At 48.3% G+C, this 17,637-nt stretch overlaps 1 protein-coding gene across 1 annotated transcript; it reads left to right on the top strand.

Annotated features, from left to right (window-relative positions):
* Nucleotides 1–494: 494 nt before the first annotated feature.
* POLR1E (RNA polymerase I subunit E) lies at nucleotides 495–16,057 on the top strand. Its single transcript, XM_028513957.2, has 12 exons — nucleotides 495–666; nucleotides 1,246–1,349; nucleotides 2,614–2,690; nucleotides 4,237–4,322; nucleotides 5,898–5,956; nucleotides 6,777–6,921; nucleotides 8,553–8,660; nucleotides 9,775–9,871; nucleotides 11,817–11,950; nucleotides 12,866–12,947; nucleotides 13,697–13,828; nucleotides 15,553–16,057. The coding sequence occupies exons 1-12, from the start codon at nucleotides 591–593 to the stop codon at nucleotides 15,707–15,709; spliced, it is 1,257 nt and encodes a 418-aa protein (XP_028369758.1). The 5' UTR covers nucleotides 495–590; the 3' UTR covers nucleotides 15,710–16,057.
* Nucleotides 16,058–17,637: the final 1,580 nt, after the last annotated feature.

The following is a 17,637-nucleotide window of genomic DNA, read 5'->3' on the forward strand; positions in this document are numbered from 1 at the left end:
CACGGGTGCGCATGGAGACTCTATTGAGAGCAACTGCTGTCTGCCGGCTGCCACATTTGGTTGGGACTCAAGGGGTGCCTGCCAGAAAATTCGAAATTTAAACCTGGCCTTTCAGGTCTTGGTAAGATATACTTGTCATCGTAGGAGATACAGATCATACTGTTTCTAGACCATGCTGAGCACGAAGAAACCCCAATGACTGTTAGGCAGAAACCGCAAACTTGTAGGAACTTCAGACCCTTGTCCCACAAAATCCTTATAGGCACAGGAGGAGTGCTGGGCCAACCAGGTGAGGCGCCTCGGAGTGGCAGGCCTAGGATGGGGCGTTGCAATGCGGGGAGACCACGCCTGTTCACAGGGGGCGGGGCGGATGGTGGGCGGGGCAGGGTGAGCGGGGAGGTCCCTTCGGAGTTCAAAGCTAGAGCGCGGAGGAGGCGGTGTTTTGTGGGAGCGGAACCACGCCTGCTAGCGCAGGGCGGTGCCTGACGAGGCCACGCCTCTTCCGGGCCGCTGCGCCGTCTCCGCGTGTGGACCACTGTACTAGTGCTGAGACAGTATTAACATCTAGGCTTGGCTACTACAGAGGCGAAATGGCTGTGGAGGTGTTGCCGAGTGCAAAGTGGCTGTACTGTGGGGAGCCCGACGAGAGCCAGAGGGCTGTACTAGGTAATGACTGCGGAGCCGAAGCGGAGTTCCCCATAACTACCCCTTCCGTCTCGGTAGCTTTACCCCCCTCCCGCCCCCAGCCGGGCCCCTTTCCTAGCCGGGCCGAGACTCCTCACCCCCTTCCCCCCTTCCTTCAATTTAGTGTCCACCACTGCTTGGGACTCGGCTAGAGACTCCTCCCTGTGTCCTTACACCATCTCTATTTTACTACCTCCCGCCTGGATGAGGACATCCCAGTCGCCCCCTCCCCAAAGGTTTTACCCAGGATTTTCTCATACCCTCACTCACCAGGTCTTAGACCCTCTGTTTCTTTAGGTCTGAACGATGCCTCCTCAGTTGGTCCCATTCCCTTAGTTATTCCCTCCTGTCGCGGCCCCTTCCCAGGACTCCCTTTACCTCCCCATCCCCTCTTCCCAAGTGGGCCAGGATCTCCTTCAGTCCGCCTTCCGGTCGGGGACTTGAACTTCCTTGCCATCCTCATTCCTTCAATCACTCCTTCCCGTTGACAGTCCACTTCCACCTCACCATTCATTGTCATTCTTTCTGATCTCATCTCATTCCTGGCCTGTGATCTTACAGTTCAGTTCTCCAATGGGAAGCTGCAGAATCCAGGTAACCTGCGCTTTACCTTGTACAAGAGCAACGATTCCACAAATCCCAGGAAGAGGAGTCACCGGATCCTGGTAAGTGCTGCGGTGGCCAATTACCTGCACTCTGCAGGCCTCAGTAGACCCCTTGGGTGTGGTGGATGTGGGAAGGAGTGAGAGGAGAAAGGGGGAGATAGCAAATGAGTCTTTGAAGAACAATTCTGAGCCCCAGCAGGTCGGGATGTGGGGACAGGCTCCATTCAGTTTCATACTTTTGGTGAAGTGATGGCCTTTCATTCATTAGTTCATTCAACAAGCATTTATTGAGCACCTGCTGTGGCCCTGTGGTGTGCGCTGCTAGAGAAACAGCCAAATCAGACCTGGCCCCACTGTGTGGGAGCTTGTACTCTAGAGTGAGGTTTCTCAACCTTGACGCTATTGACATTTTGACCCAGATAAGTCTTTGTTGTGGGGGGCAGCCCTGTGCATCACAGGATGGTTAGCAGCTTCCCTGGCCTCTATCCACTATTTACCACCTCCTAGTTGTGACAATCAGAATGTCAGACATTCTCAGATGTCCCTGGAAGGGGGATATCCCTGGGTGAGAACCACTGCTCTAGAGACTTCTTTGCAATTTTACCCAGTCTCAAACTTACAGAAACATTTCATATATGGTACAAAGAACTCTACAGAGAGGAAAGAACTAGATGTGAAGGACACTCACACAAATAGACAAAGCTTAGGGCCCGAGGGAGGGAGAGTACAAGGCAGAGTCTAAGTCTCTGCTTGCCAGAATGTCTTCCTGCGGAGGGCACATGGAGCTGAGTTTTGAAGGATGGAGGAGGGTTTGACAGCTGAGGCTTAGTGTTCCAAGTGAAGAGGATAGCAGGGACACACCCAGGGAAGCAGGAAAGCTGGGCTGGAGTTGAGGAGGGAAGCAGCCATTTCCGTGGTCCTAAGAGTGTGTTAGGAGCAGTCATAGGAGAGGTAGGCAAAGAAGTTTAAGAAGGGCTTGGATTTCGGACCCAGGAGGTGGCCTGCAGGATCATTCTATTGCATGTCTGTGAGTGTGGGGAGCCCAGGGCCTCTCTCCCAAGCCCGGTGGTGCAGCTTCCCCAAGAACTTTCTCACACAAACTAGAAGCCAGCACTGTTTGGGGCTTCCCTTTCTAAAGTCCTCTTGTCTTTCCCCGATGAACCCCCCAGATTCACTTAGTGGGGCTAGATTGTCTCTGAGAGGCTCTCTAGCTCTAATCCAGTGTGGTTTGGATTCTAAAGGTTTTTGCAGATGTGGAAAAGGGAGATAACATGCTTAATATCTTTCAACATTGGTTGTAATGGAGCTTTTCTCCACATTTTAGGCAGCTGAAACAGACAGACTTTCCTACGTGGGAAACAATTTTGGGACTGGAGCCCTCAAATGCAATACTCTGTGCAGGTAGGGTCAGGGGAAGGGGCAGCTGGAAGGGGAGGGAGTGGTGGCGGCCCTGGCACTGCTGTTCTCAGTCTTCAGGGGCAGTGGGGGTGACCTAGAGAGGTTTATTACCAAGTCCCTGTGTTCCCAGACCCAGGGGGCTTCACACCAGCATATAGACATTCTTGAAAAGAAAGTTGGCTTACATTTGTTGAATTTCCTAAAAGCCTCATTTATTTGTAGTATTCCTTAAGTTTTAAAAAAAATTAAGATATATCCCTTGGCTGGTGTGGCTTAGTGGATTGAGTGCCAGCCTGAGAATTGAAAGGTCGCTGGGTTTCATTCCCAGTCAGGGCACGTGCCTGGGTTGCGGGCCAGGTCCCCAGTTGGGGGTGTGCGAGTGGCAACTGACCAATGTTTTGTGCGTCGATGTTTCTCTCCTCTTTTTTCTTGCCCCTCTCTCTAAAAATAAATACATAAAATCTTAAAAAGAAATAAAAATACTAAGATATAATTGATATATAACATCATATTAGTTTCAGGAGTACAGCATAATGATCAGGTATATATATATATATATATAGTGAAATGGTCACCAAAATAAGTCTGGTTAATATCCATCACCACACAGTTACACGTTGTTTTCTTGTGATGAGAACTTTTAAGGTTTACTCTCTTAGCAACTTTTAAACATACAATACAGTATTAACTATAATCATCATACTGTACATTACTTCCCCAGGACTTATTTATAATCTTGTTTCCAAAAGGCAACTGTCTTAACTAATATGGAATGTATGATTAGTATTCCAAAGCTTGCCAGAAGTTTGCTTTAGGACTAACTGTAAGAAGAGGATTTGGTAGCGTCAAAGGCTCTGGGGTTTTTATCCAGCTCCGCTGCTGATTGGCTGACATTGGGCAACCTTGCCCTTCACTAATCCTGGGTCTGTTCCTGCTGCGTCCCTGCCGCCCCCCACCCTCCTTACACTGAAGACTGCCTGGGCTAAACAGTCTGTAACTGTGGGGGGCTGGCTTAGTGCACACGGTGTCTCCATGATGGTATCCAACAACAGTGACCCACAAGGCTTTTTCAGAGCCCTGCAGGACCGCCCGGGTGCAAGTCAGATTAATGAGTATATGCTTAAAACTATTAATGCTGCATCAGGGTTCTAGTTCACACTGGTCTTCTCCCCATATTTACCAAGGCTTCCTTGTCTTTGCCTCCGTAAAATCTACGTGTGCAGTAAATTCCAGTGTAATTCTTCATTCTTACATCCCGAAAGGGTTTTTCCACTGCAGCAGTGAGCCCAAATGTGATCAGCTGCCAGAATCACCTGCAGCTTTATTTTTCAGAACCACATCCTGTACCCTCCCCTCTCTCCATTCCTGCTTTTTCCTCCCCACGCTCAGAATTGCTGCTGGGGGGATTATTGTTTCTCCCCAGCAGGTGGTGCATTCCTCAGGTGCACTGGGGCAGAAAGAACATTTGAGAACCTCTAAGCTGAGAAGTTGTATAAACAAGACCATTTGAATAACCCATTGTCACTAGTATTATTTCTTCTTCATTCAGGCACTTTGTGGGAATTTTGAACAAGGCCTCTGGCCAAATGGAGGTGTACGATGCCGAACTGTTCAACATGCAGCCACTGTTTCCAGGTAGGTCCCGTCGAGGCTCCCGGACATGCCGCGTGCTTCAGGTTTGCTGGGTGAGTCGGTTTGCGTTTCTGATTTGTAAACACATTTTGTAGTTAGTTTTAAAAGAGGGCCTTCTGTCAGTATTTTTTCTTTTTCTTTTTAAAAGCCTTTATTTATTTACTTTTAGAGAAAAGGGAAGGGAGGGAGAAAGGGAGAGAAAGATTGATTGGTTGCCTCTCACATGTGCCCTGACTGGGGACTGACCCCACAACCCAGGCACGTGCCCTGACCGGGAATCAAACTGGTAACCTTTTGCTTTGTGGGATGATGCGCAACCAACTGAACCACACTGGTCAGGACTCTTTTTTTTTTTTTTTTTCATTTGAACAAGTTTTAAGAGTTTTTACTCAGCACATATTTATTGATGACTCTCTGTGCTCCAGGCACAAGTTAGGAGTCGTGGGTGCAGCAGAACAGAGACAGACCCTGTTCCCACAGTGTTTACAGGTTTGAGATGAGGAGCTAGCCTTGGTTCAAGTGTGCTGAGCAGTGATCAGAGCAGAATATTGGAGGGCATATCTGACACTCATTTCACCTGAGGGCTTTTTTTTAATTCTTAACTGTTCTACTGGGATAGACACTTTAGAATCTCTGGTAGGTGCTGGAAGCTGCTTACATGTTAGACAGCAATTTTCATGTTGAAAAGTCCCTACACTTTCTAATTTGGAGAAGATCCATTTTTCCCTAATCCAGTGGGAGAAGTTGCATCGCTTCTCTGCTCTGGCATTTCAGGATGCTCAGGGCCAGAGTGGGAGCTCCCAAAATGACAGATAACAGGGTCAGACTTCAGGGGGTCCTGTTCCCTAAATCTTAAATACTGAGAACCTTGGTGGGGAAGGGTGTTAGGATCATGGGGTATATGCCTGATAGCTTCAAGGCATTAGTTCTGACTTGATTCTCTCCAAGCAGCAGTCCCACCTTTTTGAGAATCTGGTAAGGACTTGGACCTACTTTCTGGAAACATAACATAATATACCAAAACATATATGAGGTTTAGCATATAATTTTAAAGGGCTCTTGAGTCCCAAAGCCCATCAGTGAATTTCCTAGGGGACCACAGTCTGTAGGTTAAGAATTCTTGGCTTTGCGAACAAATGTAACTACAGTTAAATTGTCCTCCAAATTCTCTTCTAACTTTCAAGGAAGCAAAGAAAATTATTCATTAATTTGTTGATTAAACACATTTTTTTATAAGTAAGTTTGTAAATATTGCTTTATTATATCCATCACATTGACCTGGGGCACGTCATTTCATCTGGAGGCCTCATTTGTCCTTACAGGGAAAAGGAAGAGGTTGGATCAGTTGGCCGCTCTATTTGACTCCTTAATTCTCCAAATTGTCTAAGTGTGTATTAAAGCTACATACTAAATGTCCAGTATATACTCTTGTTAAGCTCTAGGACGTCCTGGAGTAAAAAAATCTGTTTTGCTTAGATTAACTCTTAAATAAATAAATACCAAACACTAGTACTCTCTGTAGGACTTACAACAGTTTGCTTTTTTCCCCCGTTTTTATTTGTTTTGTGTTTTTGATAGATGAATCAATTGAGAATGAATTGACTTCAGAGAATCAGAGCAGAACTTTCAGAGATAAGGTAAGTGGGATGGAACCAAGATGTGGGACCTTAAGCAAGCTCCTTCTAGGCCCCGGGCGAGGGCCTCTCCATCAATAAAATGAGCTGGTCGAACACATGGCTCCCCGGCTGCTCCCAGCTCGTTCATCCCAGGGTTGTCTAGATGGTTTTCTGCCTGCGGGAGCCGCATGTGCCTCACAGAGAGCAGTTCGCCTGTCTGGGGCAGCCCTACACAGCTCTGGGCCAGTGTTGTGAACTGGTTCTTGGGGCTGGTAGAGGTGTAGCGTGCACTTGTTTTTAAGGCTTAATCCAAGTTTCAGAGAATATTGGTTGTAGCCTGGAAACTGTCATATTAAAACAAAGCAAACTTGAGGATTTTTCCAAGTAGAATGCTCTTACAAAGCTCATCTCACCTCATGCTGGCAAATTGATTGCTTCAGTGCGGCCTGGAGCAATGTGTTGAGAAGGAGCGGGAGGCTGTCTTCCAACTCAGAGGGGAAGAGTGAGGACTCTTTCGGCAGTGTCTGTTATGGGCGTAGGATTGGAAGATGTTAAACTGTGTGCCAAAGGTTTACCAACCCCAATTATAGTCAAGTCTTTACATTTTACAGATGGAGGTGCTGTTGATTTGTAAATGGTCCATTACTGTTTACAAAGCAGGTTCTTCAGGTCTGTTCATATCATTTGATCCTTACAAGCCTGTGAGGTAGATAACTATCATTCAACCTAATTGATAGGTGAGGTCATGATGGCTGAGAGAGGTGACAGTTTCCCCATAGTCACCCAGCTAGGAGTAGCGGTGCCCAGCCTGCCCCCGTAACCAAATTTGTCCCTTGCACAGATGGACTCCTGCATCGAAGCCTTCGGTACCACCAAACAGAAGCGGGCTCTGAACTCCAGGAGAATGAACAGAGTGGGCAATGAATCTTTGAGTCATGCGGTAGCTAAAGCCGCAGAGAGCATTATTGATACAAAGGGTGTGACCGGTAAGCAGCTGGAACTTGGGGTAGGAATCTGTGCACAGACACAGCCTTCTCTTCTCTTGAGGTCTTTTTCTGGCCGCGTAGATGGAAATGATCAAAGTTAGGGCTGGATTTCTTCCCGCCCCTTGCTGAGGGTCTTTGCAGGAACAGATTGCGGAAGCAGCAGGACACGTCTGACACGGCCTGCCCTCAGTGAGCTCACAGTCAGGTGGAGGAGACAGGCAGGGGAAGGGTATGTGCGCGCTGTGTCCTTGGTGCCAGGGTTGCAGCCTGCAGGGCACGGAGGAGAGAAAAGGCTCCCGATCTCTGATGCACGGGGAGGTTTTGGTCCACAGGGCTGGTGGGACGAGGAGGCACTGAGCCTCTGTGGTGGTGTGTCTCTTTGGGGGACAGTACATCTTTTTCTGCTCCTAAATTCCTGAGAAGCTAGAGGACTGAATTTTACTATTTTAAAATGTATGTATTGTTCAGATGCATTATAAGAACAAGAGAAAGTTTATACAAGCAGTTTTTTTCCCATTAAAATGGGATTTTAGTAATTTTTAGAAAATCTTTTCATGCTCTATGATATTACAGATATTTTCCTGTATTTTCATTCAGTACTTTTACAATTTTATTTTTACATATAAATCGTAATGAAGAATTCTTTTGGCATGTGGTACAGACATGATTTTATGTTTTTCAGAACTCCATCTTTTCCTTTGTAAAAGGTAATCTAGAAAGTCAGATTCATCATTTTACCCCGTTCTTAGTTGTGTTTTGTCCCGTCGCTCCGGCAGGCTTTTGATGATGATCCCCCCATTCCCTGTCCCACGGGGTAGCTTCGTCCCCCTCCCACCTCCCTGTTTTTCACAAGGTCTCGGCTACTGTAACATGCTCACTCTTCTGGGTGACCTGGAAAATACTGTTGTCAGGTTCCCTCCAAATATAATCAGGATTACTATGAGGAGAATCAACATTTTTATAATGTCATATTTTCTCTTGGAGTACGGAAGTACAGTATCTAGGAGTACAGAAGTATGTCTCTGTTCATTCAGAAACATACTTTACCAAGTAAATTTTTGAATTTTTTTTGTTCAGTTCATTCTTAACTATTAAAGGACATTTAAAAAGAAAAATAATTCACCCATTTTCTCATCATTCTGCCAAACCATTATAATTTTCCTGTTTTCCTCTCTTTGTCTACATGCATACTTAATTCTTACATGGTTATTTCTGTGTGGTAGTTACAGTTTTATAATTTGGTTTCTTTTCACTCACAGTATGTGGAGAAATTTTCTGGAAATTAAGCCACTAAAGGCTATTTTGAATACCCCTCACTTTTAGTTTCTCTTGTATTGCATTGTAAATATTTATTAGCAAACCTCACTCCCAACTAGACTGCAAGTTACTTGAAGGGAGCCCACGCTGGATGTGCCTTCTCTTGGGCCCAGTTAGGTTTGCGTCCTGAGTGGACACTGCAGTGCTGGAGCCATCCATCAGCCTGATGGGGACTGTGGGCCTCACTGGTGGGAACGTTCAGACTAGGGGTTTCCGGGCTGGTTACAACGTTGAGTGCACAGGTTGCAAAGAGTGTGGAGGAGCCTGAAGCCAAATGGGGTGATACCCACACTGATTCTTCCTTTCTTGTGAAGCCCTGGTCGATGACGCCATGCGCGATAACTTGCAAGATGACTCCCTCTACCTCCCTCCCTGTCACGCTGATGCAGCCAAGCCTGAAGACGTGTATAAATTTGAAGACCGTATCCTCCTTGCAGTAGAAATGCTACTTTATTCACAAGTTGGGGTGTGTGCACACGAGTGGCACAGCCAGGCTCTCTGGGAGTCGGTGGTCCCGGGACACTCACAGAAGCTACGTCCTGACCTTTGCAGTTGCCCAGTGCTGTTGCTGGGGAGGCAGCTGGGCTCCCTCACCAGCTGAGGGACCTGCTCCAGCATCAGCGTCTTAGCACCTGGGATTCAAACCCATTCCTCAGCAAAATGCCATATGTCCACAGCTCAGCCCTGTGGGGGTCGCTCTCCGTGAAGAGTCCAAATGTAACCAATGCCTGACGTCTAGTACAGACTGATTTTGTAAAAGGAGGGTTTGGAATGTAAAATGTCCCTACTCGGGGGTCTGATGAGATGGAAAATGCCTGTGGTGGCTTTGTGATAAAGAGACTGCAGAAAATCCTGGGTAGGGAGCAGGGTCCGGGCTGGGAGTCTGGAGAGCCGAGTCACTGAGTGCTGTGTGACCGTCCCCTGTCAGCCTCAGCATTCCCGTCTCTGACATGAGGCCACTGGGACGCGATCTGACTCAGCAGTTTTCGGTCTTCTTTCATCTTATGGCACGTGTAAGCTAATTACTACAATTCTGCAGCACACCAAATACATATGTTTTGCTGACCTGACAAAAAATAGGTATAATTTTATTGATAAATAATAGTAATTACCTACCCTTTTTGCTCTAAAGTGACTTTTAAAAAAAATCAGGTGCCTACTCTTGTATATAGGAGTTCTGGTACTAAGAATTAACCAATGATAAATGGTAATGGAAAAAAATACAATAAAGATTAAAGGGAAAAAAAAACAATCAGACGCAGCCTTATGCCATGTGACCCATAAGATGCAACTGTATTATATGACTTACATTTGTGGTTCCAGACAGACCGTTTACACCAGATAGCTATTGTTGTGTTGGCTGTTATTTTTAAATTTGACGTGTAAAGGAAAGGAGGGAAAGGAGTCAGTGTCCCTGACTAAATAGTTAGGTGTTGCATGCTTTAAAAATTTCTGTGGCACACTGGTTGAAAATTGCTGATCTAGCTAGTTAGATGTTTCCGTTTTGGTTGGATTGTGTTCTTAACCAATATCTAGTTCTTTCCCCTGCGGAGTATGAGGCTCTTCAGAGCCCATCGGAAGCCTTCAGGAATGTCACGTCAGAAGAAATACTGAAGATGGCTGAGGAGAACAGGTACCCACTTGGGTGGATGGCGTGTCGGAGGGAGTAATGCTGGGACGCGGCAGTTATCAGATGCGAAGCAGACTTTTGGGGGTCAGCCACTGAGGATCCCTGTCCAGCACTTGAACATGAACCAGCTAGTGTTTTCATAAATGTCTGGGCTTCTAGACCTGATGTCCCAAAGCTGTGGGTGGCATTCAAGGGGCAGAGTTGGCCTCTGAGTGCATGGCCCCTGCGGCTGGGCGGATGGTGGTGAGGCCTTGCAGTGGGCTGGGAACTAGAGATGGGCTGTGCCCCCCGGTGTCATGCTTGCTGCTGACTGTCGCCGTGGGGCCCAAGTGCCAGCCTGAAAGGAGGGGCCAGCTGAATATTTGATTTATCTGTGATGATGTGCTGAGGAGCTTTTCTTTTTAAACATTGAATATTGTATATTTTAAATAGCTCATTTATTATTCCCCTCCTTTTAAAATATTATTTTTAATCCTCACCCAAGGATATGTTTATTGATTTTAGAGAGAGAAAGAAACCGATGTGGGAGAAAAACATTGATCATTGCTTCATATACATGCCCTGACCGGGGATGGAACCTGCAACCTTTGTGGTGTATGGGACCGTGTTCCAACCAACTGAGCCACCTGGGCAGGGGTGCCCTCCCTGTCTTTTTGTGTATTTATTGATTTTAGAGAGAAAAGGGGGGGAGGGAGAGAGAGAAACACCAATGTGAGAAACATTGATCTGTTGTCTCTCGTATGCGCCCTGACTGGGGATTGAACCTGCAACAGCCTAGGTATGTGCCCTAACTGGGAGTTGAACCCCCAACCTTTTGGTGGACAGGAGAACACTCCAACCAACTGAGCCACACTGGCCATGGCCACCCCCCCCTCCAACCTTTTTTGGCCACTAAAACAGCTTTTTTTTTTTTTTACAGTGATGGTGGTATTCTTTTGCTTTTGAGTTAAAAAATAATAATTTTATATTGAAAAAGTAAAAAAATTGTCAACTACAGGTTAATTTCCTGATTTTTCTTTGGGAATTTTACTGGTCAGTGAAATCCAAAGCCTTGGGAAATACTTTTTTCCTCCAAAGATCCATTTCCCAAAAACAAGCTCATTAGTATTTCTTAACTTGTCTTAATGTGACTGTGGCCTGGGGTGCAGGGATGAGCTCTGGGCTGGGAGCCTGGAGGACTGAGTTTTAGAACTCTGCAAATACACTGTGTGATCTTCCCTGACCTGAGGCTCAGTTCTTCTGTCTGCAAAGTGAGGCAGCTGCAGATGATCTCAAAGAGCCTTTTTATCTGCTCGAGTCCAGGCGCCTGACAGTGGTAGAAAGTGTGTTAGACACAAGAGCTAATGTTGGTGGAGCTCTTAGGTGCCCAGCCTAAGCACTTCACTTGTATTGTCCTTTTTAATCCCTTCCCCCAAAAAAGTCCCTAAGAGGAGGAGGGTATTATTATTGGCCTCACATTATGGGTAAAGGTGACATACAGGTTGTTCAGAAATTCCCGAAGCCACCAGCTGGCAGAGAGGGAGTTCAGTCCCAGGCAGCCTGACTTGAGAGCCTGTGCTCAGACCACTGCATCTGGATTTGACAGAACCCCTGGCCCACGTGCTCAGTCTGGCCTGGTGCCTGTGGAGGAAGTTTTATCTGAACACGGCCACAGTCATTCATTTTTTGCATTGTCGATAGCTGCTTTTGCACTACAAAGGCAGATTTGAGCAGTTGCAGCAGAGCCCATGTGGCCCATGAAGCCTAAAATATTTGCTGTGCTAGCCCCTCACCGCCCCTGCAGTAAACCATGCTCCTTCTGTTAGGCGCATTAGCGGGTGGCTCTTCCTCAGCCATCAAGTTTGTGTGAGGTGTGAGGGGTGCTGCTGTTCTAACTGTGCCAGGGCGAATGGCTCCTGACGAAGTGGTCTTACTTGATGCATTCTTCCCTTTCCCACCCTTGTTCTAGCCACTGCTCCTTTGTCATAGAAGCGTTGAAGTCTCTGCCATCAAATGAGGAGAGCCGAGACCACCAGGCCCGATGCATATGGTTTCTGGACACGCTCATCAAATTCCGAGCACAGAAAGTGATTAAGCGGAAAAGTAAGTTCATGATAGACATTTGATTCAAGTTATGTCCAGACCATTATTTGCCTGTAATTCTTAGCTGTAATGAGAGAAGAAAATGAGTATGTGCGCTCAGGTCTTGATTTAAACCATGTAACAGTGAGGTTCCCATTGGTACCACCGACGTGGTGGGAGGACTCGCCAGGCTCTTTCCTCATTTGCAGCCAGGGACAGGCGGGATCATGTGGTTGTGCAGAGTTAACATTCACTTCCGTTCTGCATTGGGCAATGTACAGTATCCAAACCAAATGAAAACTGGAAGGGACTGTGAGACAAATATCAGTCACAGAGGGAGAAAGGTTGGCCTTGTTCATGAAGGCTCCTGACTGGTGTGCGTTGTGTTAGCTGGTCTCTGACTGGGCGAGGAGACAGCCAGTTTCTGCTGGTCACCCCAGGGCCGCCTACTGCCAGGGCATGGCTGCCACACCCGCCCGTCCAGAGTCGGAAAGCCAGCGGGAGAGCCCTGGGGTTTCAGCCGCAAGGGGTAATGGTTTTGTACCGTGATTGGGCACCTGAGAGTCTGTATGCTTTTCAATACTTGCTTAATTCTTATTTTCATATCCTGATCGCCCCTGCTTTCCCTCTCCCTGGGCTCTCTCCACATTCTGTTTTGCTTTTCTAACATCTTATGAATTCTGTGTCTTTCGCCCTCATCGGAGTCTTATTTTTCTTTCTTGTCGTCTCATCATAAATGTCTCCCAGGCAGTTTCATTTGAAATGAGCATACTTTCATTTAAAGGGGGCCATCTTGTTCCGTGGGCCCCTGCTTCTCCTACCACGTGGTTTTGTTCAGAACACCGGCCCAAATGCTGGCCTCTTCTCCCAGCTCATGGGTGACACGCGGCCCAAGGGCTTTGACAGAAGGTGACCAAACGCAACTTTGTGTTGTAGGTGCCCTGGGGCCTGGAGTCCCACACATCATCAACACCAAACTGCTGAAGCACTTCACCTGCTTGACCTACAACAATGGCAGGTGAGGGGCGCCATTTCTCGGGCTTCTGCCTGTAAAGGAGAGAGCAGGCTGGGAGGGCGAGGAGGGTGGGGAGCGGGAGTGTAGACTGAATGCCGCGCCCAGAGCTGCTGTGCTGAAGGGAGCACTTCCCTTGGGAGTGGTCCTGGGGTCAGTTTCAGCAAACACGGCACAGTTCGTGCTCTCTTCCCCCTGGACACGTTCACTTCCCCTTGGGATGTCCAGCAGTGAAGACACTTCACTTGACTGACTCCTTTTGGGGACCCCTTCCTGACGTGCCCCCACAGAGTTGGTGTTCTGTGAAATGGCAGGTTGCAGGAAAGGCAGGCGTGTGTGGTGATACTGGGGGCAATACCTGGGTCTTCTTCCCATTTGCTCGGAATGTGTTTCCTGCTCTGAGTGTGTTTGGAGAAATCAGCAGCATCTGAGTGTGGGGTGACCGCTCTCCCGGCATCCCTGCTGAGCAGGTGGGGCGGACTGGAGGGTCCTGGCCAGTGTGGGCTCTCACTGGGCCTGGGGTAGTGGGTGCGGCCTTCGCCGTCCCCCGTGGAGGGAGCCCTGGGATTGGCTCACTTCCCCCGTGTGATGGCTCTGGCGCCCCGAAGGACAAGGAGTCGCTTGAATTCCCTTTCCCCTCCCTAAGACTGGAAGACATTGAGTCCCTACAGGAACAAGTTTGGATGTTTTTATTTTGCTTTTGAAGAAATCATTTAGAGTTTAATTGTGGGTCTTTATTGCCACTGGTTTTGCAGTTTACGCAACTTAATTTCCGGCTCTATGAAGGCGAAGATCATCGCGTATGTGATCATACTCGCCTTGCACATAAATGACTTCCAGATCGACCTGACGGTGTTACAGAGGGACCTGAAGCTCAGTGAGAAGAGGTGAGCACCACAGAACAAAAGGCCTCCTTGCTGTATTTCTAGTACTGCTGGAAAGCACGAGGCTCCATCAGGAGAACTGGGGACGTTTAGTAGGGGAAAGACCTGGGGCCAGAGGACAGCTGTCGGTGAGTGACTGGATGGATGAGCAGCTGGACATCGCAGACTGCCGGTTCCCTGCGCCGGGCGCAGATGGAACACGTCGTACTGTTGGGTTGGCCAGCAAGTCCATCTGGTTTTTCCGTAAAGTAAAAGACACAGTTTTCATTTTCACCAATCACTTTATTGACTTGGATATTTTGAGTATGTCGGCAATCTCCCGTATGGGATAATGTTGATTGTTCTCAATGTCTCAATTTGATCACTGTCAACTGGGCAGCCTGACTGGAGCATCGTCCAGCGAGAACTCTCCAGCACAAAACTTCGAAAACCAGTTTTGACACATTGGATCAGTCCCGGCACCTTCTCCGTACACTGCACAAATCTTTCTTTTTGCATTTCAGTTGCGTTTTTACCTTTTTTGGAATGACAAAGCATAATGTGCTGAAAATGTTGCATATTTTCTTCCATCTTCAGTATTAAAATGGCTACACAAAAATTCACCAATTTTGATTTTTTTTTAATGCACACTGATATGACAACTGTCACTAGGCAGTCTAACAAAATTGTTTTGAATGAAATTAAAGACAACTAAGTGCTACTAGAGCCAGTGCTGCTGTGGCTACCAGGCTCTAAGTGCTACTGGCAAGAAAACCAAATGAACTTTTTGGCCAACCCAATATCTCAGTGATTTCCCTGAAAAACAACTAAAGATTTACAGTTCAGAAAAGTCACTGACTTTCCCAAGGTCACACAACCAAGAAGAGGAATAGCTGGGCGTCAGACCCGAGCCTTCCCGTAGCACCCTGTGCCCGTGTGACCAGGCACACCCCAGTCTCCATGTACCTCCCTCCGGGGAGAGATTCTCTGTGGTCCTCGGGGGTGGAACCCGGGGGGGAACCCAGGGGTAGAGGTCCTACGAACCCAGTTTTAGCTTAGCAAAAAGACCCCTCCCAGAGGGGTCTGAGGGAAGGGGCTGTCAGACGGTGGGGCTGCTGTTGGGCAGGAACGCCACATGGGGGCCTCCCTGAGCGGACTGGGAGAGTCGGCAGAGGCGGCCCTTTGGGCCCTGTGTAGCCTTGCTAGGCTAGTAGGGATTCAGACCGGTTAGGGGGCAGAACTTCCCTGCATCCTAAACACTGGTTCCTTTAGCCTTTCTCAGTGATTTAGGGACATCTGACACCCAAGGACCCTGGTGCTCCAGAGAGCCGGTGAAACGCATGTGTCTGGACTCTCCCTCACAGGGGTTACTCTGAGGGCGGTCCCCACACGGCACTGTCGCAGGCAGGGACGCTGTAGGTCAGAGAGAAGATACCTGGAGCCTGCTCTAGCAGACTTCTAGCAAGCATTCAGTCCTGGTTAGAGGGAGTAAACGAAGTTTATTAATAGGATCCAGACAGATAACCTGATTTGTAATCACCTATAAGGGTATTTTCCAATGGCAGCTCATTAAAATGAAATTGTCCGATGGCTCTGTGGGGGATCCTGTCTGCCTCTCTCCTGGTGGCCACTTTGGGGACTCTGTCTTTGTGGCCAGGAGCATGGCATGTGCCGTTCCCTCCTGCCAACCCACCCTGAGCAGTGACACTGAGGAGACTCTCCATTTGTTTCATGTGTTTGTTCCTCAGGATGATGGAGATAGCAAAAGCCATGAGGCTGAAAATCTCTAAAAGAAAGGTGTCTCTGGCAGCCGGCGGGGAGGAGGAGCACAGACTGGGCACCCTGTGCATCCCGCTGCCCCCAGCCCAGCTGGACCACCAGTCAAAGCGGAGGAGAATGACGTAGAGGTGTGCTTTCCGGACAGAGCAGCTCGGCCACATCATAGCCACCACTTCCGTTCATTTCTACCTTTCATTTTTAAAAAGAGGAAAAAGAAGCCCTGCTCTGATGTGGGTGTGAAGCCACAAGCTGGCATCTCAGTTGTGCCTGAGCAGAAACATCACACGACTGCCACGTTGGACTTCGTCTCCCTCCTTCAGTGTCGTGACTGTAAATGGCAGCCGGTTCTCGTGTTGGTTCCTGTGTGGTGATGGGGGAGGCGGGGCCTGGGAAGCCGGAGCCAAAAGATCTCACAGGCTGAACCCTGGGCCACATCTAGCAGATACGGGTTAATAAAGAGAACTGGGAAGTACATTCTTCGGTCTTGGAGCACCAGTGGAGTACACGGTGTGGAGGAGACAGCCCAGTGGGGCTGGAAGAGGAGGTCTCGGGTCACCAGGGCAGTGGAGTTGCCAAAACAGGCGGGTTGGGTGGAGGCTGTGGTAACAGGGTGGGGGCCTTGCCTTAACAGGGAGGAAGCAATTGGCCCAGTTGCTCTGGCTCAGGCTGTGTAGGGGTAGGGGTCAGTTCTGAAGCCACAGTTCTGAGGGGGTGAATTAGAATTCATCACAGAGAACAAGTTGTACCTACATATCCTAAGAAGAAAGGATTTGAATTTGTGAATAAAATGGAAAGTTGTTACAGGGCCATGGGGGTGGAAATGGGAGGTTGCCCTCAAAGTGCTCAGTCCAAGGACACGGCTGGGGTTGCCATCCAGGCGTCGAGAGGCCACTTCTGCCCCATAGCTGCTTGAATTCATGAGCTGGTGACGACACTGAGTTCAGCCACCACGCTTTTAATACCCACATTTGCACCCACACGCTTGTCAGCACAAACCACCAAAAGATCAAGAAGCTGGTTTCCATCTTGCTGCATTCTTCTGTGAGTGCATATGTAGGAGCTGAATTTGCACCTAGAACCCTAACAGCAAGGGAGTCTTGGAAACAGGTTTCAGCTCTCCAGGATGTAGTTAGAGGAAGATGTACATGCAGGAGATGGGATCGGGTGCTGACTGCCAACAGACCTTACCTACCAGGGGGAGATGGAGACATCAGGGGGGCCAAGAGGACTGGGGATGGGACATGGAGAGACATAGGTATGTGGCTAACACTCAGATCTTTGGGGCTGCTCTGGGAACAGCTGAGGTTTTGGTGCTCAGTGCTGGGGAGTGAGGAGCAGCGAAGGGAGAGAGAATTCATCTCTGAAAATGGAGGACGACATTCGTGCCGCAGCTGGGCCATCCATCAGGGAAGATGTGGGAATGCATCTTAGATGGCTCACTTGGGTGGCACTTGTGTTTACTTCTTCACGCCCTGGGGTGCTGTCATCAGAGCCACTTCTGGAGTGAGGCCATGCCTAAAGTGTTAGTTGTCCATGCTCCTCTCCAGTGTGTCTCCTTCGTCTGTGATCCTGGGTAATGGGTGTTTGTAGCCTCCTTCGTCTCCTTCCAGCAGAGGTGTGAGCAGGAAATGTAAACGCCTCGTTCTTTTTATCTAAGCTGTTGTGAAAATCAAGTGTGTGACTCTGCATCAGAAAAAATAATATCCTCCTCTGCCTCCAGGAAAAGAACTAATGTGCTTATAGGGTAGAATGTGATTTCATGAATGCTTTTTAGGTTCTGATGGGTTTGACTTTGAATATCCAGGAATGACTGGGTCACCACAGGGGAGCAGCGGTATTGATAGGGGAGAGTCTAGGCTGGCCAGTGCTTGTACTGGGTGGCAAGCGGTGTACCCCACTAAATGCAGGTGGTGCGCTCCCAGAGGCTGACCGAAAAGCACACTTCTCTACATCAAGGGGTTGGTGGGTCAGAAGGCTCACAAGGGTCCTTGTTCCACTCGAACCAGACTCGTGAAAACAGCTCGCGCAATGCCTGACGTGTAAGCAGGCGGTGG

Source organism: Phyllostomus discolor, chromosome 3 (genome assembly GCF_004126475.2).
Source record: "Phyllostomus discolor isolate MPI-MPIP mPhyDis1 chromosome 3, mPhyDis1.pri.v3, whole genome shotgun sequence".
NCBI lineage: Eukaryota > Metazoa > Chordata > Mammalia > Chiroptera > Phyllostomidae > Phyllostomus > Phyllostomus discolor.